Source organism: Ambystoma mexicanum, chromosome 3p, assembly GCF_040938575.1.
Source record: "Ambystoma mexicanum isolate Mex_15411 chromosome 3p, UKY_AmexF1_1, whole genome shotgun sequence".
NCBI lineage: Eukaryota > Metazoa > Chordata > Amphibia > Caudata > Ambystomatidae > Ambystoma > Ambystoma mexicanum.
This window is the reverse complement of record NC_090925.1, coordinates 1,233,456,883-1,233,482,745: the sequence shown is the minus strand read 5'-3', so window position 1 is coordinate 1,233,482,745 and position 25,863 is coordinate 1,233,456,883. Positions and strand designations below refer to the sequence as shown.

The following is a 25,863-nucleotide window of genomic DNA, read 5'->3' as shown; positions in this document are numbered from 1 at the left end:
TGACTTCAATGTTGTGTGCCACCCATTGAAGGATAGATCTGGGGGTGGGCGAGGGCACAATATGGGAGCTATGTCTGACTCATTGAAGTCCAGAATTGAGTAGCTGGGTATTCTCAATGCCTAGACGTACCTTCACCCCCAAGAAATAGACTGTATGTTTTACGCACATGTGCATAGAACTTACTCGAGAATTGACCTTATTTGGTGTCACACAAAGTGGTGAAAGCATTGCAGAATGCCAGAATAGGAGCAGTTGTTCTCAGACCATGCCCCGATTTGCATAGAGTGAAAGGGAGAAAGAGAGGCTTGGTAAGGAGAGATGGAAGCTAGACTAATACCTCCTTAGAGATATAGGAATTAGAAACCTGCTAGAAACAGATTGTCAAGTTTGAGTACAAAAGGTGGCCAGAAAACAGTCAGAGTGATCGGATGGTTTCAATGCCCATGTCCGACACTTTTTAATAGGTCTAGCAAAGGAGCTGAGGGAGGTGCGGGAGAGGGAAATAAAGGGAGCTGGAGAGGGAAATAAGGGAACTGGAAGCAACACATAAGGAGTTGGGGGTCACACAAAATAGCTAGAAAGTGTGACGATCTTTCAGATATCATCACTTATCCCCAGGTCAGACCCCCTTTCCATCAGACAGGGGAGGTGAGGCTGCTACCCATTAGTCCCCCTACAGGTGGTAACATGCGGGAGGATCTCATGGAGAGGAACTTCCCCTGGGGATAAGGATGCGATTGGGGAAACACTGCCCCTTTTAAATCCCAGTCCCGCAGGCTGATGATTTCAGAAGCGTAGATGGACTAGGGCCTGAACAGGCAAGGATTACCCAAAATATGAAAATGCCCACTCAGCCGCGCTGTGTGGGCATTTACAGATGGTAATGTCACTGCAGTGGGCCCAACTACATTAGCTTCAGGCCCCACTTGTTACACAATGCCGGCTACGCTTCTGGTTCATGCCCAAATCTTCTGCACATGAGCTGACATCCGAAGCTGTGCGTTATTTAAAATATCAAACTACCTTGATGTCATAGGTACAGGGACAAAGAAGAGCTTGAACGCTAAAATCGAGCGGGACGAAGGCTCGATCATCTGCTGTCAACTGGACTGATGTTACGCTATGGCCGTCCCCAGCTATGTAAACTGATCAGCAAAGGACTGTTCATGACGACAACATGCACAGTAGCGGAACTGTCCAGTTCTCTGCAGTGCATGCATATTGGCTAAACTGAGGTCCACAGCGCACCACAATGCGTCCACTGCTTCCAAACCAAAATTGCCATTAAAGTGTCTTTGCTGGGCATACTTGTGCAGATCTATCACAAAGGCATCGGCCCAAGGTGAACACAATGCGTTTCTCCATGTCAGCCAGCGTCATTATGCACAGTAATGGATATCAGTATTACCACCCCTTCCTGTGACCCACACCCTCCAGTACCTGAGTGGATAATCCCCACAGTGCCATTTCCATTGGCCAGCATGGTGAGAAGTGCAGAATGTGGCACGTGCGCTTCCCAAAGTAGCATGCCCCAGTAAACCACGAACAGTCCTCCTTCCTTTTCCACTATCCTCTTCCCACCACGCCCTCTTTGGGTATTGTTAAGTAGTCACACACGCATCCACCAATGCCATCCAAGACGTCCGCATCTAACACTGTCAGTTCTCCACAAGACGTCATATGTACTGTTACAAATTCAGCCTGCAAGTGTGATGTTATTCGAAAGCATCTCCAGTGGAAAGTTCAGTGAAACATTGCAGGATTTGTGCATGCACATTCAACCATATGAGCACCCATCACCACAAAATAAAGGTATGAAGATTTCTTTGTTGGCAGTATGTTTACAACTCCGTTAGAAGTGCCTCTGCGCACGATATCTGCCACTAAGCGTCCATTATGTTTTTGAAAAGCATACTGGTTTTTCTCCCATCTCCTACCATGAAGTGGCACTTCAATGGTATCTGCTTGCAACGTTTCCATTTACCCAGATCATACAGTGTATTAGCGAAACAGGAACTCTCTTCTTTCCAACCGACAATGCTACGAATTGGGTTCCCCACTAACCCATGTTCTACATAAATCGTAAAAATATGGCACCAAAGCCACCACTGAATGTGTTTTACCAACCTAAAGGCAGTTCCCAAAAGGTCAGTGTGTGCACGGCTGTGGTTCTTTGTACGCTGCACTATTTCCACAGACTTTCTTTAAATCTGCCAGCTTCTACTCTCTGCCCTCAGCAACTCATCCATAAGAGGACTGTGCAAATTGTCCTTGGTCTGAAGGCCAGGGGTGGTATCTCTACTGGACTAAAATGTCTGCAATAGCTCCCAGTGGCTGTGATGAATACAATGAAAACCCTGTGCATTATGCACAAGGCCTTCTGGTCCGTGGGACCTCAATACCTTCCACTCGCACGTCCTAAATATCTTCCTGCTCGAGCTCTTCCCTCATACACCTCCTAATCCTCCAGGGTCAGTTGCTTCTGCACGCACGCAGTTTGTGGTAGATGTATGTCTTCTGCTGGGGCCACCCTCTGGACCAGGCTCTCTGCCTCCCTGGAACTTGAGGCGAACCATCTTGGGGTCTGGAAGCACCTCAAAACCTTTCCATGTGCTTCTTGCTTTTCCCCTGCTCACTTTATGTCTAAAACTGATTGTGCACTGGACTTCCTGCCTAAAACTGATTGTGCACTGGTTTCCTACCCACCCTCTAATCTGTGCCCCAGGCCACTTCCCTCCGGATAGTTCCTTACTTTCAGCTTTGCTGCTTTGGACATTTTTTCTCTCTCCACCAGAGGGCGCTCCACTCGAGGCTGCGGCGTCGACGTCCCTCGTCGGCATCCGTAGAGCTCTGACGTCATCTGCTGTATAAATGCCTCGAGCGTGCCCGTTGGCCTCAGTTCCGTTTTTCCGTTAGCTTCTCTTCGGATCGATAAAACGGCACTTCAGTTCGTATGAAAATGTTGTTTTTATCTAATTCTTCCACACCGAAGATTGGATTCAAGAAATGCCAGAAATGTGGGAGAAAGAAGTCGCTAACTGATCCCCATCGGAATTGCCTCTTGTGCCTCGGTTCCGACCACCGTATAGATGAGTGCGTTTCCTGTCAGTCGATGACCCATAAGGCCTTAAAACAACAAAGAGGTAAACTGGCGGTGGGGGAGGAATCCTCAGTTTTCTTCGAGAGGGAGAAAAGACTCGGCTGAGTCTTCAGCAAAACGTCATAAAAAATCTAGGTCGAGGAGTAGATCCAGGAAGCCCTCTTCTTCTTCCTCTAAAAAGGCAAAGAAAAGACGACACCGGTCTCCCTCTTCCTAGACGTCGTCTGAGGAAGTCATAACATGACTCCCCAAGAAAGTGGGAAGCTTTCAGAGCATCTATGTTAAAACATTTTGAGAATGTGGGCCAGACCACCTAAAAAAAAGGTCTAATGAAGACCATGCCCCTGCTCACAAAAAAAGTGACGGGGGAAGATCTAAGACGAGAAAATCCGACAAAAAATCGTCAAGGGTGTCGTCCAGGGAATCTTCCCAGACACCTCATAGAAAAAGCCTACCAGTGCATAAATCGGAGGTAGAACTCAAGAAAATGGCGTCAGACTCTCATATGTCATCAAAGTGCTTGTTTAAAACGTCCTCGAAGCCTCTATCAAAGGCGGTCGAGCACAAGGTGTCGATGACCCAACCTAAAAAGGTTACGTCGAGTGCACAGTCGACGGTGTCGAAGGCTCCTTCGACAGTGTCGATGGTCACGACAACTCCTTCGACGGGGTCGACGATTCCTTCGAAGGTGTAAAAAATTACCTCGACAATATCAAAAGTAATGGCTACAACATCAACGCCATCTACGCTTTTGTCGACGTCTTCGTCCATTCCAGTGACAAAATGGACACCAATGTTAAAGTCTATGCCACCTGAAAAGGTGTTTCATCCAGAAAGCAGACATGATTTATTTAGAACCATGTCCTCCATATATGAAGGAGATTCATCAGCAGAAGAGGTTTCACCTGCTGGTGTTAAATTTGGTACAAAACAAGTCCCTGGGGAGTTAATTTCCCCTCAATCTAAGATGCAAGACTTGAGTGTTTGCAGTCAGGAAGTGGTCTGGATACATCTCCAGAATATGAATTTGAAAAGCCTGACCCAGCTGAACATGCTGATGCAGGTTATTGAAAATTGATGAACAGGGTAACTGAATTTGTGGGTTGGAGTAGAAATTCACCTGTCTATCAGGATGATGACATGACTGACATCCTTTCAGGAGGACCTCAGTAAGACCCCAAACTTTTCATGTAGCCTTACAAAGGAAGCTTAACACTGTATGGGAAAACCCTGAAACTATTCCGGCAGTAAATAAGTATGTGTCAAAATATAGACCCTGTCCCTCGGATCCAGAATACTTAAGTAAATGCCCATCTCCTGAAAGTCTGGTAGTTCAAGCAGTTACCTCTACTAGAAATGCTGCATACCCTACAATTCCCCCTGATAGGGATGATAAAAAGGTTGATTCATGGTCCAGAAAGATTTCTACATCAGGGAGCATGGCTTTAAAATCCATAAATATAACTTGCACCCTTGCAAGATTTACATATACCCTGTGGGACTGCATGCGAGCGGCAGCTGAACACATCCGGGAAGGTGAGGAACGTGAAGGGTTCCTATCCATAGTAAGGGATGGAAAGGAGGCTTCGGGGGAATGCCTTCAATCAGGTTTGGACACAGCTAACAGTATCAGTAGGTCCATGGCGTCTAGTACGGTGCTACACAGATTTGCGTGGCTAAGAAAGTCAGGTTTTGCACGAGATGTGCAATCCAGGCTTCTTAATATGCCATTTGACGGCTTGAGGTTGTTTGGCAGCAAGGCGGATGAAAGTTTGGAGAAGCTGCAGACCTCCAAAGCGGCGGCAAAATCACTCAGTGTCGCTATACGTCGACCTCAAAAACGCCCCTACACAGGCTCATCTTCCTGGAAGGGTCATCCCTTTTGATTTTATTCCTCATTTGGGAAAGGAAGGGGACAGGCCAGTCGGAGAGGGGAAAAGAAATTTCCTCTAGGGCGAGGAAAAGGTGCTAGATCTGCCCCAGCAGCAGCATCTGTCCCTTCAGCCGCTGCTGCCGCAAAACCACTCTGAGGTTTTGACCCACAAGACCCCAGTGGGAGGCAGGATCTCACAGCATCTGAAAGAATGGCGGGGCATTACTTCAGATGCTTGGGCACTGGAAACAAAAGAATCCCAAGGTTACTGCCTTCCTTTTCAAAAGAAACCTCAGAATCACCCGCCGGGATACAACTCTGTCAAACATCCAGATCTGCTCCTGTTGCAGGAAGTCTTAACTCTGCTACAGAAAGGTGCAATAGAACATGTACCTGTAGCGGAGAGGAACAAGGGTTGGTATTCCACATATTTCCTCATACCAAAGAAGGACGGAGGACTGAGACCCATCTTGGACTTGAACAAGTTCCTCAGGAAGGACAAGTTCAAGATGGCCACACTTTCTCAGATCCTTCAGGCCCTCCAACTCCAAGACTGGTTATTATCATTGGGCCTTCAGGATGCTTACTTTCATGTGCCAATCCATCTCAAGCACAGAAAGTACCTGAGGTTTGCGATTGGCAATTCTCACTATCAGTTTGAGTTCTGCCATTCGGGTTGACCTCTGCCCCAAGAGTTTTCACCAAGTTGATGGCGGTGGTGGCAGCGAGTCTCAGGAGAGTGGGGATTCACGTCTACCCCTACCTGGACGATTGGTTGATCAGGGAACAAGCCCAGGAACATCTGTCCAAAACTTGCCACTTCACTCACAAACTAGGATTTTCTCAGAATTAAAAAAAGTCAAACATGTTATCATCTCAGAAACTCCAGTTTATTGGAGCAGTCCTGGATACTTGTTCGGGCAAAGCCTCGCCCCCCAAAGAGCGAGCTCCCCACATTCTGCAGATGGTAATAAAATTCCAGAATGCTTAGTATCTACCGGCCTTCGATTTTCTCAGGTTGCTTGGCCTTATGGCATCCTGCATTTTTCTGGTGCCAGATTGAGGATGAGATCCCTTCAATGGGCCCTCAGGACTCAATGGTCCCAATTTTCAGGAGAAATGTCAGATCTGTTGCCAGCTCCAGCCAGAGTAGCACATGATCTACAATGGTGGATTTACAGAGCACAAGGGAGAATCTTTTTGGCAACCATGGCCAGAGATAACAGTAGTGACAGACTCCTCACTCACAGGGGGGGTAGCTCACACCAACGAGTTGACAATCGGTGGTCGTTGGTCTCCATCGGAGTCCAAACTACACATAAACCTATTGGAGGCGAGGGCCATCAGACTAGCGCTGAAGGCCTTCCTGCCCTCTGTACGGGGCATGAAGGTCCTGATAATGACGGACAACACGGAGGCCATGTACTACCTCAACAAGAGGAGTAGGGTCACTACCACTGTGCAGAGAAGCAATGCAGCTCTGGTTCTGGGCAATACAAGAAGGGATCTCTGTCGGCAGTTCATCTAGCCCGAGAGCAAAACACAGCGGCGGACGCTCTGAGCAGGCAGAGCACAGTTTCCCACGAGTGGGAAATAGCGCAGGAAGCCCTTCAAGAGATCTTCGCCGAAAGTGGGATCTGTTTGCAACCAGTGTCAACAGGAAGTGCAAACTGTACTGCTCAAGGAAATTTCCCCCACGAGGAGCTCCAGGGGACGCGTTCGTAGTGGAATGGGAGTTCCACTTCTGTATGCGTTTCCTCCAGTCCCTGTGATCCCTCAGGTAATCAGGAGGTTGAGAAAGTTCAGGGAACCCATAATCCTAATTGCCCCGGATTGGGCTAGGAGAACGTGGTACCCAGACCTTCTGGACATGTCCATCTGCCCTCCAATACGTCTTCCAAAAAGAGAGGATCTTCTCTCGCAAGAGGAAGGTCGTGTTCTCCATTCAGAGGTCAACACACTCAACCTTCATGCATTGCTTCTGAGAGGTTGAGATACAAGGATTGGGACCTTCCGGATGACGTCATGGAGATCTTGCTTTCAGCCAGAAGGCCAGCAACTAAATCTCTGTATCGGTGGTGTTGGAACAAGTTCAGTAACTGGTTCAGAGATAAGAATGTGGACCCGTTTCAGTGTAATATTCCCACAATATTATCTTTTCTGTTACACTTGGCTAATTTGGGGCTCCAGGTTGGCACGATAAAAGGTTATTTAGCAGCGCTATCCATTTTTAAGCACTCCTCAGAGGAAGAATCTTACTTTAAGATACCTTTTGATAACTCAATTCTTAAAAGGTCTAAATGTGTTTCCTCCAATACCTTTTCAAGTTCCTATGTGGGACTTAAACTTGGTACTAAAGTTCCTCACATTCGTTTCATTTGAGCCTTTACATTCTTCTCCGTTAAGGCTCCTTACTTTAAAAACAATACTACTTGTGGCAATTACATCAGCCCGCAGGGTAAGTGAGTTGCAGGTACTTTCTAGCAGGCCTCCTCACACCATCTTTTATAAAGATAAAGTGGTCCTTCGAGTAAAACCCTCTTTCTTGCCAAAAATTGTCTCCGATTTTCACCTGTCACAAATAATAACACTGCTTACTTTCTACCCTCCTCCCCATGCAAGTAAGGAAGAGGAACGGCTACGTAGATTAGATCCCAGATGAGCTCTATTTCAAGATTGGCAAAACTTACGTCAGTGTGACCAACTTTTTGTGGGATACACTGGCTGCAAATTGGGACTAGCCGTGACTAAGCAAACATTATCTAGATGGATACATTTGGCTATAACAATATTCTAGATTGGCTGGGAAAGATCCTCCAGATGGGCTGAGGGCTCATTCAACCAGGTGCATGGGAACTTCAGCAGCACTTAAAAGGGGTGTCCCTGTGCAAGATATTTGCGCAGCAGCCGCATGGTCATCCATGCACACTTTTATAAAACATTATGCTCTAGATTTGACTTCTTCACAGAGGTCTGTTCACTAAATCAGTACTTCATTCTGTACATGACTAACATTTCTGTACTCCCACCTCCAATACAAAACTGCTTTGGGAGTCTATCTAAGATGAGGAATACGTGGGAGGACACAATCCATTCGAAGAACAAGTTACTTACCAACTGTAACGTTCTTTCGATTGGATGTTCCTCCCACGTATTCCTCATCGACCCTCCCAGCCTACCCCACAGTACAGTTTACGTGATTTACACTCTAAATGCTTTTAAGTCTTGGGCCAAAAGAGACACGCCATTAATCCATTGGCTACAATATATGAAAAAATAGAACTGAGGCCAACGGCCGTGCTCAAGGCATTTATACAGCGGATGACGTCGGCGCTCGACGGATGCCGACGAGGGACGTCGACGCTGCAGCCTCGAATGGAGCGCCATCTGGTGGAGAGAGAAAACCTTTCCGAAGCAGCAAAGCTGAAGGTAAGGATATATCTAAAATGAAGACTATGTGGGAGGAACATCCAATCGAAAGAATGCTACAGTTGGTAAGTAACTTGTTCTTCGAATGGATTGTGTCCTCCCACGTATTCCTCATCTTACGTATTCCTCATCTTATGATATTCGTATCCAGCTCTGCTGCTTCAGAATTATTTTTTCAACAGAGGGTGCTGTGATCGAGGCTGCGAAGTTGAAGTCCCTCGAGGGAGGTCGTCGTCATCCGCTGTATAAAGGACTCGAGCAGCGCCCACTAACTCGGTCCTGTTTTTCTGACGCAACCGCTTCGTGTTACGAATGGCGCATCAGATTTTTCCTCGACTATATCTTCATCATCTACTCCCACCACACCCAAGACCGGGGTTTGTAACAAATGCCATAACATGCCTCAAGTGAATATTCTGTAACAGCGCCACGATGCCCCCGGGCCGCTGGGTGCTTTATAAATCCAAATAAATAAATAAGACCCCTCACCCGAGTGATCCTTCCGCACTGGTCCACCCCCAGGGTCTGGATCCAAAGGTTGATGGTTGTGCCCTGGCCACCTGAGAGAGATCCCTGGGGACTAGTAGGTGAAGACACCCTTTGGTTTCTCACAAGGAGAAACAAGTTACTTAATTGAAACTCCTGTTGTCCAGCATGGGTATTTTTCATGGATTCACAAGACCCTCCCTCCAACCCCTCTGACTCTTCTGGGAATGTAGAAATCCTGCCACATTACGTGTGCTTCCAAAACTGAAGATGTCCTCCACGGGTGGAGCTAAGGAGGCCTGGTGCCATTGGCTGGGGTAGTAGGACCCAAAGTAAAAGCAATAGGCTATATAAGTGACTAGCAGATATTTGAGCTTTAAAGCTAAACTTCTTTAATATTAGAGGATTCCCAGCCAGAAGACTGGGAATATTCATGAGCATGTGAATCCATGAAAGATACCTATGCTGGAGAACATGAGTTACAGTAAGTAACGTGTTTTTACATACATAATGGATGCCAAGGTTTCAGGTAAGAGCCTTTTGAATGCAATTAAATTGTTATATTATTATTATGGCTACAAATAATCCTATTGCAGACTGTGCTCGATTATGTACCAATAGTCGAAATGAGCATGTTGTCAATAATGATTAGTTGTAAAATTAACATGATTTTTGTGAGACACTGACACTTTACCCTGCTTTGTGCCACACCTCCAGTATGATGAGTTGGTCCCAGCCTCCCTGACAACAAAGCATGGTGGATTTTACATTAACACAGGGACTCTACAGTTCCGTCAGACTTCTGATTCAGAAGATGAGGATTTCGCAGGAAACAAGAAACACAGACCTTCCAAAGTAAGTTTATCATAGCATGTCGATGGCGTTACATTTCATCTATTGTCAGTATGCACGAAATTGACTAATTTAGATTTTTTCTTTATGGATTTAGCAGAAGAACTGTATAAGATCATGTGCTTGAATGTTCTACAGCCCCTACTCCCGAGGAGCACCTCACCATTTACTGCTTGCATCAGTCCAATTCCTTAATGAAGATCTGTGGGGTTGCTCATTTCATGGACTCATGTGCTTAACTTCATTGAGTGCTAACTGTGTGTGTTTAGAATAGGCCTTGGGAGTTTAACGCTGTGAATTGATTTTCCCTATACTGCATGTTTGTTGGGTGTTTTGCTATGAGCTTCTCCAGAGTGGCATCTTTATTAACTTCACTCATAAATTCATGAATTGTTTCATTTTTATAGCGCCTTTCACCATGTCTGAATGTCCTGGGGCTGGCCACAGCAGAGTTACACTAAGCAGGGGGTGGGCTGTGTTTAAGGAGATGGATAATTATTTGAGAAGCTACAGTTCGAAATGTTGTCTTTAAAGGTAGCAACTTCATAGACCATGAACACCCTCCCTGGGTGTGGCATCTAGAAACACTTTTTCACAAATAAAGAGGATGCTTTTCAATGTAACTTCTTCCCATCTAGCTTTGGTTTCCCACTCAAAGAAATTCAGTGAAGCTGCCAGTAAAAAAAATGGATAGTGCTCTATTAAGCCTACCCATCATTCCTTACAAAATGAAAAGTGTGCATATCATTTTAAATCCCCAATGGTACTGTCACTTTAATGCAGCCATGCCCCCCCGTTATGTAATCATGCTGTTTAATAGTAAAATCAGTTAATTTTTCTTCTCAGTTGAGCAAGGATCTCCGTACGCTTTCACAAGTTTAAGATTTATTTAAGTTTGCAACATTTCCTTTTAGGTACGCTAGAGAGCGTGTTTGTGCAATTAGGAGTGGAATTAATAGTTTAGCCTCTGTCATGTTGCCGTTGTTTGACAAGTGCATGTTAGGTTTTTCAGAACCCCTACTGATGTAGGGTTTTGCATGCAAAGCCAGCATTGGTGAACCGGCAGAGGTTTTAATGAAAGTCTTCACTCGACAAGCAGTTAGGTTGTCACCTAGAAGATCAGGGTTTTGTTGTGAAGTACAGGTAACAAACGCAAGAACTGGACGCTCAACGGATTGACCATACAAGAAAGGTAAAAAATGCTTGTATTTATTCATTTGAACTTTTTAAATTTTTAAATTTTGTTTATTCAACTTTTCACGCAAAACTCAAACACAGTTAATCATTTTAATTAAAAGGATACCCAAATGTTAGGTCCCAGCTAAAATATGTATGTCCATTTACTCAAGCAGCTCCCACCTTATATTAAGATGTCAAGTATTTTTCCAATTTTCCTCCATAATACACAGAAGAACACTATGCATGCATGATCATTCCCCATCATGAATCTGTTCCATTGTCCTTTTTCGGATGGAACTGTTTCCCAGCCAATAGCTAGGACTACTTCCCTTCTCAGCCAAGCTAATGCAGCACAATGACATAGCAGATGTTTGGTTGTCTTTATTTCGCCTTCTCCACACAGCCGGCAAACCCTCAATGCTCTCAGGATCAGGTGCCACTCACCCTCCACTTCCCTAGTGCTCCTTTGCATCTTAGCATCCCGTGGTAAATAAGCCTCCCAAATTAGGTTTAATAATCAACCTGCTGGGGCATTAATTATTTTCCAGTAGGCAAAAAGGCATCCCAGGGCCAGTCTTTGTTCCACCGAGAATAAATTGATTTCCAGCAGTAACATTTTAAGAGGTACGCCTGGGTAAACGCAGTAGACTTTTTAGCAGGCAGCATTCCAATTTAGCCAGTTCCCCGATCTTAATTACAGCCCACGATTCGAGTCCATATGTAATCTGTAATACCTTTGATTGTTAAAGGTGGAGGATGGAGCCTATGGAGTAGCCTCCTCCTTTCTGTGCGAATGCGCAAATTCTCCTGATTGCATAACTATTTAGTTTCACATAATGTAGCTGAGCAAACTGGTCAATCTGTGGTCTAGATGGATTCCCAGATATTTATAGATAGTGACCACTTCCAGTTTGCCCCCTTCTATCTCCCAGGTGAATTTGGGTACATGCCTTTCCCTTGGGGGCTGGAAAATCATGACCTTTGTCTTGATTGTTTATTTATAAAGCGCTCCAAACCCAGTTATCTGGGCGCATTACTAGGAGTTTTCATTTTCTTGGTTACATTACATACATTACTTAGAAGTCAATAAACAATGTTACATAATGAGTCAAAGAATAGATACATACAATCATTTACAAAGATACAAGAAGGTTCTGTTTACAAGGTCCTACAATCTGAGTATTAGGATTGTAGGTCTTTGGAGGTGAGCAAAAGTTTAGCATTTTTCCTAAAGTTGTAAGGATTGGTCCGTGTTAAGGTTGTAGGTAAGGAGTTCCAGAGTTGAGCAGTCATGACGGGTATGCTGCTGCCGCCTGATTTTTTTCAGTTTGAATCTGGGGACTCTTAGACAGAAGGAATAAGAAGTTCTTGTAGGTCGTGTGGAGATATTTCTGATATATGTTTGTCAAGTATTGAGGGGCTAAGTTGTTGAGACATGTATGGGTCATGGGCACTGTTTTATGTTGTATTCTTTCCTTGATGGAGAGCCAGTTATTTGTCTGGCAACTGATGTGTTGTTTTTTAGGGATGCCTAATGCTGTTCTAAGTGCATTGTTCTGAAGGATTTGGAGTTTATTGGTAATGTATTTGTTGGCACCGAAGTAAAGTGCATTACAATAATCCGTTTTTAAAAGTTTTAGCGCCCTGGCCAAAGTAATGCAACTTTCTGTAGACGGAAATGGTTTACATGCGTGGATCAACTTGCAAGTGTAAGCTGTTGTAGATGCCGTAGCATTAACTCTGTGCAAGCTTAAATAGGAGTTTAGGTAGAAACCCAAGGTTTTTATCTCTTTAGCCACCTTGATGTCAATACTGTAGTGTTAAATGAGAGGTTGTGGTTGCAAAGTTTCTTCAGAATGGCCGGTGCACCTAGAATAAGTAGTTCGGTCTTCTCATCATTCAGACACAGATCATGTGAGGCCATCCAGGCCTGAATGATGAGGTAGATTTTGTTAACCAGTGCCAAGTCAGTCGTAATCGCCAGTCAAAGGTATGAGGATCTGGGTGTCATCTCCATAATTGGTGCAGGCGACACCCAGAAAGTCGAAGTCATGGGTTTAACAAAGAGTGGTTTGGTAAACACATTGTACATCGTAGGCGATACACAGGATCCCTGCAGTACTGCACTTGTTATAGGTATAGGGTCAGCTGCTGATGAAGGTGAGAAGACTCTCATGGATCTATTATTCGAGAAAGATTTGATCCATGCTGTAGCTTCTGTGGAGTAGTGGGCCGCTGTAGACAAGTGTTTACAAAGCACTCCATGATCAACCAGATCAAAGGCGGCTCACAAATCTAGTAGGAGTAAAAGGGCAGGTTTCCCTTTGTCCTGCAGGTTGTCGATCTGGTTCTTCAGGTCATTCAAGTCTGTTTCAGTGCCATGTTGGGGTCTGAAGCCTGATTGTTGGAGTCTTAGTAGGTTATTAGTCTATTAGTATGATTGTATCTGGATGTAGGCTGCTTTATCAATGATCTTCAGTAAAAAGGGCACTGTTGTAATCGGTCAGGAGTTAGTGGGGAAACTTGGGTCCAAGTATGGTTTCTTCAGGAGGGGACGTACCCATGAGTTCTTCAAGTTGGTGGGGACAGTACATGTGCTGAATGATGAATTGATTAGAGTGGTGATGAAAGGGGGCCTGGTCACTCGCAGCTTCTTTAATTATGGAAGCCTGGCAGGTTATCTCCCTGACATCTGGAAGGTTTGTGCGAGGCTATGATGTTTTCCACTTCTAGGGTGGCCATTTGGGTAAATTTAAATCGTTGTGTAGGTTTAGGGTGGTTGGGAAAGTTTGTCTGGGTGTTTGTGTGGAGGATTTTTTGCTGCTATTTTATTTTGGAGAAGAGGGATTTTGTTGGTTAGTGTGTTTTGGATCTTGGTGCACCAGGTTTTGTTCTTATTACAGTTGTCTGGTGGAGGGATAGGAGATACCAATTCTCTTGGAATAACAGAGTTCTCTAGTGCTAGAGCTGGCTTTGTTGATCCTATCATTATAGATGTCACGTTTGTTTTGAAGTATTTCTAGTTTGTATTTGCCTGTGATTTTAAGTAGGTTATCTTTGTTGGCTGGTGTTTGGTTATTCTTCCAGGTGGCTTCCCATTTCCTTTTTTCGTTTCACAGGGCTTTAATATTGGGCGTAAACCATGTGTTGGAGTGGGCTCTGTGTTTACCTTTACACAATTTTAAAGGTGCGATTTTTGTCTAAGGCTTGGGTGATAGTGTTGTATAGTTCCACTAACGCAGATGGATCAGAAGAAGCAGGCATGGGATTTGGTATAGGTTGGAGGAGAGGCCTTAGTTTGTCCACTGTAATGTTTTTTTTTTCTGCTTGTTTCTGGTAGGAATAGGTGGAGCTCTAAGGTTATTTTTATTAGCGCACAATCTTGGATGGTAAAGGTCAGCAAAAGATGGTCAGTCCATGGGTATGGTTCATTGGAGGTTATAGTTGTCTCACAATTAAGGTTGGCTACCCCATCTAGGGTTCTTCCTTTTTCATGTGTAGGTTGAAGAGCTCTTTGCGTCAGGCCTAGTTCAGTTCTGGAATTTGAAAGAGCTGAGGCATGTAGGTCATTGGGGTCGTTAAAGCAAAGATTGAAATATCCAAGATGAGGATTTGCCAAGGATGGCTTGGTATTGCTGGATAGTGAAGTGATCATTTCTTCAAAAGCACCGCTAGGTCCTGGTGGTCTATATATCAAGTGGGCCATTATAGTACGAGAGTTGGTCGTACAATGTGACGGGAGAGTGAATGGACATTCGAAGTCCCAATGGATTTGGCGATAAAGGTAATTCCACCACCTCTAGAAGATTCTCTGTCGGATCTAAGGACCATATATTTTCCTGGGTAGCAATTGGGAGCGAGGGTCCTGCCGCTGCATGCAGACAGTTCTGTTATTGCTAAGAAATCCAGTTTCTTATCAATAATCAAGTCAACAGTTTCTGCTGCTTGAGCTACCAAAGATCTAGCATTGATCAGTGCCCCTTTGATTAGCGTAGGAGTGTTATTTGGGTGGTAAGAGTTGGGTGTATTAGACTTACTTCTTGCTCTATTATGAGCTTTGAGTTTTTGAGGTGACTTTCTTCAGACCCTGAGGTTGGCAGTTTATAGGAGGTTGACTATTAGTTGGTGTATATGTTTTACCTAATCTTGAGCCAAGTCTGATGTTTCTGACTGCATTAGAAACCTGGGAGGTTGGAATTCAGTTTAGGGGTGTCATTCTGGGTCACTGGGATAGTGGATAGTATGCCCAGCGTTTCTCCTGGTGGGTGGGTATCTGAGTTAAGGTGGCTATTTAAAGCACTTAGTTCTTGCAGTGGCTTGAGAGCCCTGGAAGGTGTTGGAGTGGAAGTAGGCTTCAAAGAGGGCAGGAATTTGGTAGGCTTATTAAGTTGCTGGGTGACATCAGCTAGTGCAAAGGTATTAGCGTTAAGGTTGATGAGCAGCAGCCTAACCGCGATCTCAATGATACTGGCGTACATAGTTGCTAGCATAGAAGTGATCTAAAACTGTCCACAGGCATTCAAACGAGAGGGATAAAACTAGGAGCACAAGTTCAGCAGTTACGATACAGTCTGTTTTTAGTTAACTATTGCATACATCCCCAGGCCTGCTAGCATTGGTACATGACATTACAGTGGGTTGCTGGGGGCATACATACGCATGAAATATGGGCAAACATTGTACATTTATCATTTAACAACCAAAATGATTTAATATACAGAGGACCAATGAGAGAATATTTAACATAGAAAACATTGATAGTGGTCTCTGGGATCGTTTTGAAGTGTACAGGGGAAGGCATTATGAGTCTCATGCCAGAATTAAACATGCTGGGCATAAGGGGTCAATCTTTGCAAGCATAATAGAGCAGGCAACGTGTTTTCAAGTTATAGGGGGTGCGACCTTATTGGATGTTTGGTGGCACTACAGCTGATTGCACATGTAAAGATATGCGTAGTATTTGCTCACGTTATTGGGCGTCAAGGAGATAGGTAGCGGTTGAGTAGTTCGTAGTGTTGGTGGGCATCGAGAAGTGTTTAGTTTAGGTATGAGGTTGATAACAGGGAGGTAGGCGTTATATACTGTGCTTACCCTCTCTTAAGAATGCTTGTGTTGCATGGATCGGGTGCCGTCCTGATCATGGGGATTTGTGTGAGGCGTTGTGCAGCCACGTCTCGGCCGGGACAGGTCCAGACGGTTGTGGCCCTTTCTCTTATGGGCCTTCGTCGTGTGGCTCCGGCTAACGCCTTACAGTTAGCCAGGTGAGCCTATAACAGCGTTCATGATGGTTGCCTAGCAACCAAGCTAACAAAATCAAATTAATACAGCGGTGGCCATTTTAGGTACGCATGGGGAATACCAGCCAAACACTAAGTGCCTGTTAGCACGTGTGGGAGCACGTGTGGGGGCTAAAGGTGGGTACAATGAAAGTAGATTAAGCTTCACCTCAAGCTGGCTGTATTGAAAAACCGCTGAGATTTCCTTTGTTACGACCAGCTCCTGCAGCAGTCGAGTCGGTCTTGGATGGTGGGGGGGGGGACAGTTGCTCCTGCACCGACGAGGGCTCCAGCCCTCTGTAGAGGGAAAAGGGGGCTCGCACTGTGGTCCAGACATGTGTTGGCCTTTCACTTATGGGCCTTCGTCATGTGGGCCTGGCTAACGGCTTCCGGTTAGCCGAGTGAGCCTATAACAGCGCTCGTGGCGGTTGTCTAGCAACCAAGCTAACAAAATCAAATGAATACGGCGGCGGCCATTTAGGTATGTGTGGGGAAGACCAGCCGAACACTGAGCGCCAGCTACCACGTGTGTGGGATTGTGGGGGCTAAAGTTGGGTAAGATGAAAGTGGATTCAGCTTCACCTCAAGCAGGGTGTATTGAAAAACAGCTGAGATTTCCTTTGTTGTTGCAATCAGGTCCTGCAGCGGTCAGGTCTTGGATGGGGGAAGGGTGGGACAGCTGCTCCTGCAGCATGAGCATCGAAGAGGGCTCCAGCCCTGTGTAGAGGGAGAAGGGGGCTCGGATATCTTGTAGATATTATTTGTCAAAGAGTTGTCATCCGCATAGTTCTTTAATCTTCGTAGGGTTGGTTGAAGTCCTCCCGGAGTCAGGTCCAGAATCGCCATATCGTCCGCATAACCAAGCCCTTGGAGTTGTTGCTCGCCCAGTTTTGGTGGGATAGCGCTCGAGTTAAGCAGGGCTAGACCCATGTCTGCAGTGTATAAATTGAAAATTATTGGGACCAAGATACAGCCCTGTTTCAGGCCCCTTGAGGTTGCTATCGTTTCTTCTTTTTTAATTTTTTTTATGGTTGATTATATTAGCAAGCTAAAAATCGAACATGACTATAAAAGAGCATCAGCCTTTCAGTTGTTAAATTAAAAAAAAAAAAACGGATATAATCACCAGATAAGCTTCCACATAAATAAATGAAAATAAAATCATACACCAAAGAAGAAAAACTGTAATAGTCAAACCAGTGAGTTGCCATGATTAAATGAAAAAAAAGTACAATTGCATATAAAGTGTATTCTGATTAGTGCAATATATAGGTAAACGTAGAGATCAAAATTAGAATCCGGCTTCACTTATGGTTAAAGATAGAATTGCAATTGTCAGATTTCTTCGATCAGTTGTTCTTCTCGTAAAAAAACATTCTTTCCAGAATATCTATCTGTTAGATTTTAAATTATTTTTAAATTAGTTTTCAAATAAGTCTCGTGCAGAGTCCAACAGGGGCATGTTGTAAGTAAATGTCTTCTTTGGGTGTCAGGCTGGCTTACTTGCTTACAGAATCTGCACATGTTATCGGACTTTGCAACGAGTCTCCACTTTTCCAAAACTTCCTTCGTGTGCCAAAGATTAAGCCTAAAGCTTCGAAAGGCTTGCCTGAAGGTAGGGCCTGGTGATTTTGCCAAATATGGTTCTAGGGTGCGATATTTCTTCGGGGCAAAAGGATTGATCTCAAAGTCTCTGTATCGCAGACACATTTGTCTGGTGTGGACCCAGTCTTGGTGCCATAGTTTTTCTTTGGCGCAAGTTGGATTTTTCAATAAGAGATCCATTGAAATGTTTGCCATTTCCATAATACTTTTTGTTGTGGACTTTCATGACTGTATAAACTGATGACTTGAGGATTTCACATAATCAGATGGCATGTATAGTAAAGATACTGAGTTGGCTGCTGATAAACATTTCCTATACAAGGCACACAGTTTCCAGTCATACATGCTATACAAGGACAATCCTAATTCGTATTTGATTATGGACATTGGGTTGCTTAGAGGGAGCTGCAGAACTATTTTCCAAACAATTCCTTCGAGTTTCGGACAGAATGATTCAGACTATCATATTTTAGTCTCTGCACCATATAGAATCGTCAGCTCAACTTTTTGATTGTAAAAAGTGAGCACCGGTAGGCAGGAGAATTTTGCCGTATTTGGCATTTATAATTTGAGCCTGTGAAATGGCCATGCTCATTTTGGCTTTGAGTTCTATAATATATGGAAGATCAGGTGTATGGTCGTTCATATTGACACCCAGATGACGATATTTGTGAACCACTTAGAGTTTTTTTTTGTGCAGAGACCATTTATAGGAGTCTTTATCATTATGCCTCTTCCCGCAATGCAAGATCTCTGTTTTATTTAAGTTCGATAGCTTGTTGGCATGAGCATATTATCCCAAGGCAGTCGGGAGGGTCTGTAAGCCTCTAGGGTTCTTTGAGAGAACTAAATCATCCGTGTAAAGCAGCTATGAGATCAAATGTGGGCTTAATTTGAGTGAATCTGAGTGGAGCCCATGGAATCGGAAGTAAGGATGCATCCCTGCTTCAGGCATCGATGGGTCTGGATTGGATCAGATAGTTGGCCATAAATGAGAGACGGATTTGAAGGCAATCTTCCTTTTAGCTCACCGATGGGCTGCTTTTCTATCTTGTACTTCGTGGTCGTAAGAATGTTTGTTTGTGAAGTACTTGAGTCATGGAATGATGTTCGCTAAACATGTGTAACACAGTGACATAACACCCTTTGGTTGATGTCATATAGGCACACAGATTTGTAGCTAGACAGTCACTTAGGTCTTTAAGGGAGTTCTGAGTCCAACAAAAGCGATGTCTAGCTCCAGATACGATGGTGGATCCGATGTAGTGGTGTGTGAAAGGTTTAGAAGATTAATGCCATTCCTACGTAAAGTAGAGATGTTCCATGATCACTGCAGTTTTGCAGTTTTGCAGCTTGACTTCAAGAGATTCTACTGCAGCAAAGATGTTTTTGTCAGTGTATTTGTAATCGATGATGGCCTCCTCCGCCAGGTACTCTGAGGAGGTATATCACCAGGTAAGGCTCCATTAAGCATTACTAGCTGCCTGTCTTTCATGAGGGTGAGGGATAAGCAAGTGTTGTGAGCACAAGGGTTTCCTCACTTTTTTAAGGGGGCTGTGGTATGTGAGGAGAGATACAGCAGAAAAAAACGTACATATACCACTAGCTACCCACCTCTAACACACCGAAAGGTGGCTACTTGAAAGAAATTTACCTCACAGTAGGAATTTCATAGGATTATATCTCCCACCATAGACAAAGAAATGTGTTTAGCATATTTTAATTATATCAAACAACATGGTAAAACAACATAAACCTATTTCCAGGGTTCGTTATTTGTAGAAACACAAATGGGCGGAAGAAACAGACACCAAAACATTTGCAATGTACAATTAGCGTGATGATAGTAATGGTGTATTTTGATCGCATTTTCACTTATACAACAACATGGTATAATAGCGTCAACATATGAATATGTTTCTAGGGAGAAGGACAGCACTGTTGCAGTTTAAAGCTCATCAGTAAAGTCCAACGCCCCGTCTTCAGGACGCGATAGGTTAAAAAAACAGGTTACACTGGCAACATGGCGCCTATGTGTCAGTGTAGTGACCTAAAAAGGTAAATAAAAATTGTTTTACTCAAACATGATAAAAACGGTGATGGTGGTGTTTGTGTGCATACAAAACAAGTAGCCAGGTTGCTAACCTTAAAAGTGATTTCTTTTGGTGTGATGGGCAAAGCGATTGCATGAATCAATTTAATTGAGGCGGCAGACCAGTCCGTCTTAAGATTTCAGGCTGTAAATCAATACGTAAATTTAGTTAGATTTTTGTTGAAACAAGTAACATATTGAACCAACAATAGTTACATTTTGATATATGAATCAATCATATTTACCACTTTATGTGTAAGGCAGGGATTTTTGTTTCAAGTCCTGCAGAAAAATGTTCAGTGGTGTACCGAGTTTCTATGGTATTCCGGATACTACATGTCCCATAATGCATCATGGAATCTAAAAGAAATGCCTATGGTGGGAGATATCTTATGAAATTCCTACTGTGAGGTAAATTTCTGACAAGTAGCCACCTTTCGGTGTGTTAGAGGTGGGTAGCTAGTGGTATATGTACATTTGTTTTCTGCTGTTTCATGAGGGTGAGCCATCCTTGTTTGGTAGTGTACTCTATGCAAGTGACGTCAGAAAAGCAATGAAGATTCAGGTCACCTAAAAGTATAGTATGTGTTATAGATGATTCACTAATAACAAGATCTAGATTAGCTTTGAGGTCTGATGCATATGTTTTGGGCGTGTGTGGAAATTAGCAGGTTCTGGGGGGAGGTTGCACAATTGCTAGAAAAGACGGGAATCACAAGATGCGGAAGCTCCCAAAGCGTGCTTACTGGGGAGGTTTTGAGACCCAAATGGGCCCGCATGTAAACAAACTGAAAGATTACAAGATGACAAGAGCTGCATGACTCCCAATAAATATTAACTAAAGCGAATGTTTAACAAGCTCTTAATCTTGACCAGCTGCATATAACCGTTTGGCGCTGCCCAAGGTTCCAAATGGAGGCCCGCAGAAACTTTTGTTGCAACCAAGAACCCAGCCCCAGGTCGGCCCTTGTGCAGAATTTTGGCCGGCACTATTTTGTATGGTTGTTTAAAAAAAATAAAAAAAAAATAGTTTATTTATATTGTACCAATAACAAAACACGTAACATATTTCAATTAAACAACCAACACTTCACAAATAACCTAACAACCCCCTTCCCCTCTTCCCACCTTAACTAGGCCTACATTGCACTTTTCCTTCTTGCATTCTTTATTTTCCTTCCGCGTTACAGCGGTAGCTTCAGGTGTAGGTACCACCACCACTTCCTGTGTTTCGCTTGCAGAGTCTGCCAGACCTGCTACGAGAAACCTCGAAGACTCAACGCCCCCTACACCCCCCCGTTCACCCTCTCTATTAGCCATTTCTTGCCATACCATGGTCTCAGCATTAGCCCATTTTAATAAGTCTCTCCACCACACTTTTGCCATAGATTTTAATTGCGCTTTTCAGCTCATTGCTATTCTTCTTTTTGCTAGGATATACGCTAGATCTTTCAGTTTGTTTACATGCGGGCCCATTTGGGTCTCAAAACCTCCCCAGTAAGCACGCTTTGGGAGCTTCCGCATCTTGTGATTCCCGTCTTTTCTAGCAATTGTGCAACCTCCCCCCAGAACCTGCTAATTTCCACACACGCCCAAAACATATGCATCAAATCAGCATCCACTTTAACATATTTCGGGCATTTCTGAACTCCTGCTTGATTAAATTTGGCTATTTTTTCCAGAGTCGGTTATGCTCTGTCACATACAGTTGAATCTGTTGTATTCTTGCGCTCCCCCCCTTTTTATAGTAAGAATGTATTGATTTTCTGATATTCTTTACATGGGCTGGAAACCCGGTATCCAATAGTAAAACCTCATGCTATACTTTCAATTCCCTCCTCACCCACCTCTCAACTGTCCCCCCAACCCACTCAGAGGTACATTGGGATATCATATTTATTTCAACAGGGTATCAAAGCTCATAAAATGACAACTAAGATAGTAACAGTACAGAGCGTATCTTTGTGCTGCTCCACCAGGTTGAGGGCTCTTGGTCGAGTTGGGCACCGGAGGGCTAACCCTCTCGATTATATTGCAGGAAAGGTATCAAGTAGCCGTCAAGAGAAGAAGAGTTGCCCATATTAGCAGTGAGATTTTCCTTTGTGAGAATGTTCCACACTTTGTCCAGCCATAGCGTATCAGAGGGAGGCACAATCTTTCTCCAAAGATGGAGAATTGACAACTTGGCTGCTAACAAAAAGTGTGCCAGCAGCCTACGGTCTGCTCTCATACAGTGCTGTTCTAGTGAGACATCGACACCCAGGACACAGAGCTTGGGGTTCCCTGGTATCTCCACCCCCAGAATTTACTTCAGCTTTGACCTGACCTCAAGCCACAAGTCTTGTATTGCCGGGAAATCGCATATAGTATGAAGTAGGGTACCCTGCATACCACAATTCCTCCAGCACATCTTAGAAGTGGTTGGATGAGACCGATGTAGCTGGGACGGGGTTCCATACCACCTCGTCAATATTTTTGCTTGTGTTTCCACCAGACGTAGAGATAGCGTAGAGGAGGCCCTCCCCCCTGTATATGCTTTCCTGTTCCTCTGGGGGAAATCACATCTCCCAGCTCCCTCTCCCACCCCTCACAGTAGGACCTTTGGAGGGGACTGCCAGCAAATTGATAGCCTTATTTCTGATGTTTGTTAATCTGCTTAGAATCACATGCTGTGCATAGGTCCGACATCCAGTGGTCACTGCGGAGTATTGCTTTTTGTTTTTCGTAGTCGAAAAGGGGACGTCGACAAGGCGTGTCTGTAACACTATCCCTATAGTAACGTGCATTGTACCCACAATCCCTCACGCGTCGAGGTCCCTCAGATTGTTTTTTTCCGCCCAGTTTCTGGTCGCCTTTCGCGGAGCTCCTAGAGAGACATTGCTAATACTTGCCACGGACCTCGGTCCTTTGTTATACTTAATATATTATTAACGATCCCTCCCCTCGACGTTAGCTGTGAAGCTGTTTCTCCGCCGAACAGATTTTCGACGGAGAGGAAGAGCGGAGGAGATCCTTCGGCGCTGCCGAACACGTGGCCTGGCCTCGGCGGCCAACATACAGTAGGGAGAGTGGGGGTTCGAACTTTTATCTTCTCTTTGAGAATGTCTTTCTTTCTCCCCTTTCTTTCCCTTGGGGTTGTTATCGCCAGCTATTATTGCCTCAGCTATGGAGAGGGCACCTTTTAAGTTCTGCCCACGCTGCAGGGGCAAATATACTTGGAAGGATAAGCACAAGCTCTGTAATCGTTGCTTGCCCCTCGATCACAAAGAGGACAGCTGCGCAGCCTGCAAGCTCTTGAAACCTAGAACCCTTAAGGAACGAAGGGTTAAAAGGTGGGCGGACTACGCGATGTCGAAGTCAGTTTCCTCACCCGCTGTTACTGAAAGTGACGAGGAGGGCGATAACTCCACGTCCGTTACGGAAGTCATGAACCCCCAGAAGGAGCGTTCCCGCTCCTCGACGTCCGTCCCCGGCCCCGACGGGCTCGGCTCACGCCCTGCTTATGGGGATGAACACCCCGGCGACAAGGACGCACATAAACCCCATAAGGCTAAACATACAACCCACGGCTCTTCTTCGTCGAGAACGAAGGATCCATCAGCGCCGAAGGGGACGCATGGCACTCCGGCGTCTACCGCAGACCGTAAAGGTCTCAAGCCCCACCCGCAAACGCAGCCGCGACCAGCGATTGGGCTTTCATCTAACACGGGCGCTACCCCAAAAACATCCGACGTAACGCTCCATAGAGCGGCCGTCGAGGTACAATGCGCAACGCACACAACGTCGACACCAGAGCCCTCGACTGACAAACTCGTTGTCGAGAGCCTAGCGAGAATTGTCTCCGAAGACAAACGTGCGCGGACGACGAAACAAACGTCGAATACCGCGACGAAAAAGCACAAAGGTAGCCAAGAACTGCCCCTTTCATCTAAGGACGCTTCTGAACTACCGGAGGGCTTTTCAGAAGGAGACGGTAACCTCTCATCGACGTTGTGGGAGCGTTCGAAGCGGTTCGAAGGTGAAAACACAGATTTCCCCCCTCTAGACTATTCAGGGGTACCCCATGAGACCCTTGAAAGACTCCATTCTTGCATGGAGAAAATGGAAAGGTTTCTAGGAAACCAAGACCCACCCACTCACAAAAGACAAAGAGAATGGCCCCAGGATGACCCTAGAGTCAAGATTCCTAGGCTGGTTCCCCCTTCCACAGATGTATATGACCTCACTGAGGAGGAGCAATACCTTCAGGAAGATGAGGAGTGTTTGGGTGGGCAAGAAGAAGAACTTGAGGAAGAGGGGTTCGAAGAAGATCCTTACACTAATTTCGAAGAGGATACAGCTACATCGCAGTCCTGGCAATCCCCGTCAGTGCAGCCGTGGCAATCCCCATCAGTGCACTCAGACCCTGATGCCTTTCACCCTTCTCCTCTCAAGGATTCACATATTGGGAACTCCTCTCCCATAGATGACCAACCTTCCCTCAATGCACTATTGCGCAAGGCAGCAGCGCATTTTGAGCTTGACACAGGGGAAGCTCTTCCAGACATAGACTTTGTAGAAAGAGTTATTAAAGAAAAAGCCCCTGTTAGCCAGTCTATTCCACTCCTGGCTTCTATTAAAAGAAGAATTTCTCCTTCCCTTTCTAATCCAGCTTTAGTAAGAGGGGTCAACCCTAGAATAGAAAAGCTCTTCAGCCCTTCATCCTCTGACCCTTTATACATCAGAGGACACTCTATTCCGGACTCCCTTGTAGTTACCAACACAAGGAAAAGAGCAGGGGTACCACTATCCACTAGTGAAGCACCACCTGACAAAGAAGGCAAGAAGCTGTACGCACTTGGGAAGAGAATCACGACCTCCGCCGCCTTCTCTACTAGAATTGCTAATAACAACTCCCTATTAGCTAGCTACGCAGATGCACAGTGGAGCAAGCTGCGCAGCGAGGCAGAGGACGCACCTGAACCCCTGCGGTCACGTCTGCTAACTGTAATATCAGAGGGAACACTTGTAAACCAGGGCATCGTTAAGAACTCCCTAGATGCCGCTGAAACTGCTGGCCGATCCCTGGTTCAGGGAATACTTCTGAAACGACACGTTTGGCTACGCAATTCAGGTTTTAAACCCGAAACCCAATCCTCCCTCATAAATAAACCCATAGAACAGACGCATCTGTTTGGGAAGGCAGTTGATGAGGCACTAGAACATGCTAAGAAAGAGTTTGATACCATCAAGACTCTTGATCAAATATCTAGACCCCCTAACAGGCGAGGCTATGGTAATAGACGCTCCTTTCGTGGCCAAAGACAGCAGCAAAACCAACAACAATGTTACTCTGCTACCAACTGGCCCTCTAACCAGGGTAACACCCAGTTCAGTCAAAGAGGCCAACGGCGTGGCAGAGGAAGAGGTCGTGGCTCCAGCCCCAGAGGTTCCACGCCCAATACCAGCAAATGACCCGAAGATTCGGGTCCCCTCCCATGCATCACCGGTCGGGGGCCGCCTAACATCGTTCCTATCAGCATGGGAGGGAATATCGTCAGACCGATGGGTATTATCAACCATAACCCACGGATACTGCATAGAATTCAACGGTTACCCGAAGTACAAACCCCCACGAAACCAACGCAGATCACCGGAGCACCTCACCATTCTTTTACAAGAAGTAAAAGAACTGCTGAAAAAAGAAGCAATAGAACCTGTCCCCCTATCTCGGGTAACAGAAGGTATTTATTCAGTGTACTTCCTTGTACCCAAAAAGGACTTAACCATGCGCCCTGTATTAGATCTGCGCCCAGCGAACAACTTTGTCAAACCACAGAAGTTCCGTATGGTGACCTTGCAGGAAGTAATCCCACTGTTATCACAGGGGGATTACATGACAACGCTAGACATGAAAGATGCATACTTTCATATTTTAATGTTGCCAGCACACAGAAAATACCTCAGGTTCAAGATAGAGAACAAACACTA

The 25,863-nt window shown here is 45.0% G+C and overlaps 1 protein-coding gene across 2 annotated transcripts in view; it reads left to right on the top strand.

Moving 5' to 3' along the window:
* Positions 1-25,863, top strand: part of UBN2 (ubinuclein 2) — a 1,320,634-nt gene that overhangs the window by 230,834 nt on the left and 1,063,937 nt on the right. For both annotated transcript variants that reach the window (XM_069652705.1, XM_069652704.1), the window contains exon 4: positions 9,607-9,744. In XM_069652705.1, coding sequence (XP_069508806.1) covers positions 9,607-9,744 — 138 coding nt within the window. The remainder of the gene's footprint in view (positions 1-9,606; positions 9,745-25,863) is intronic.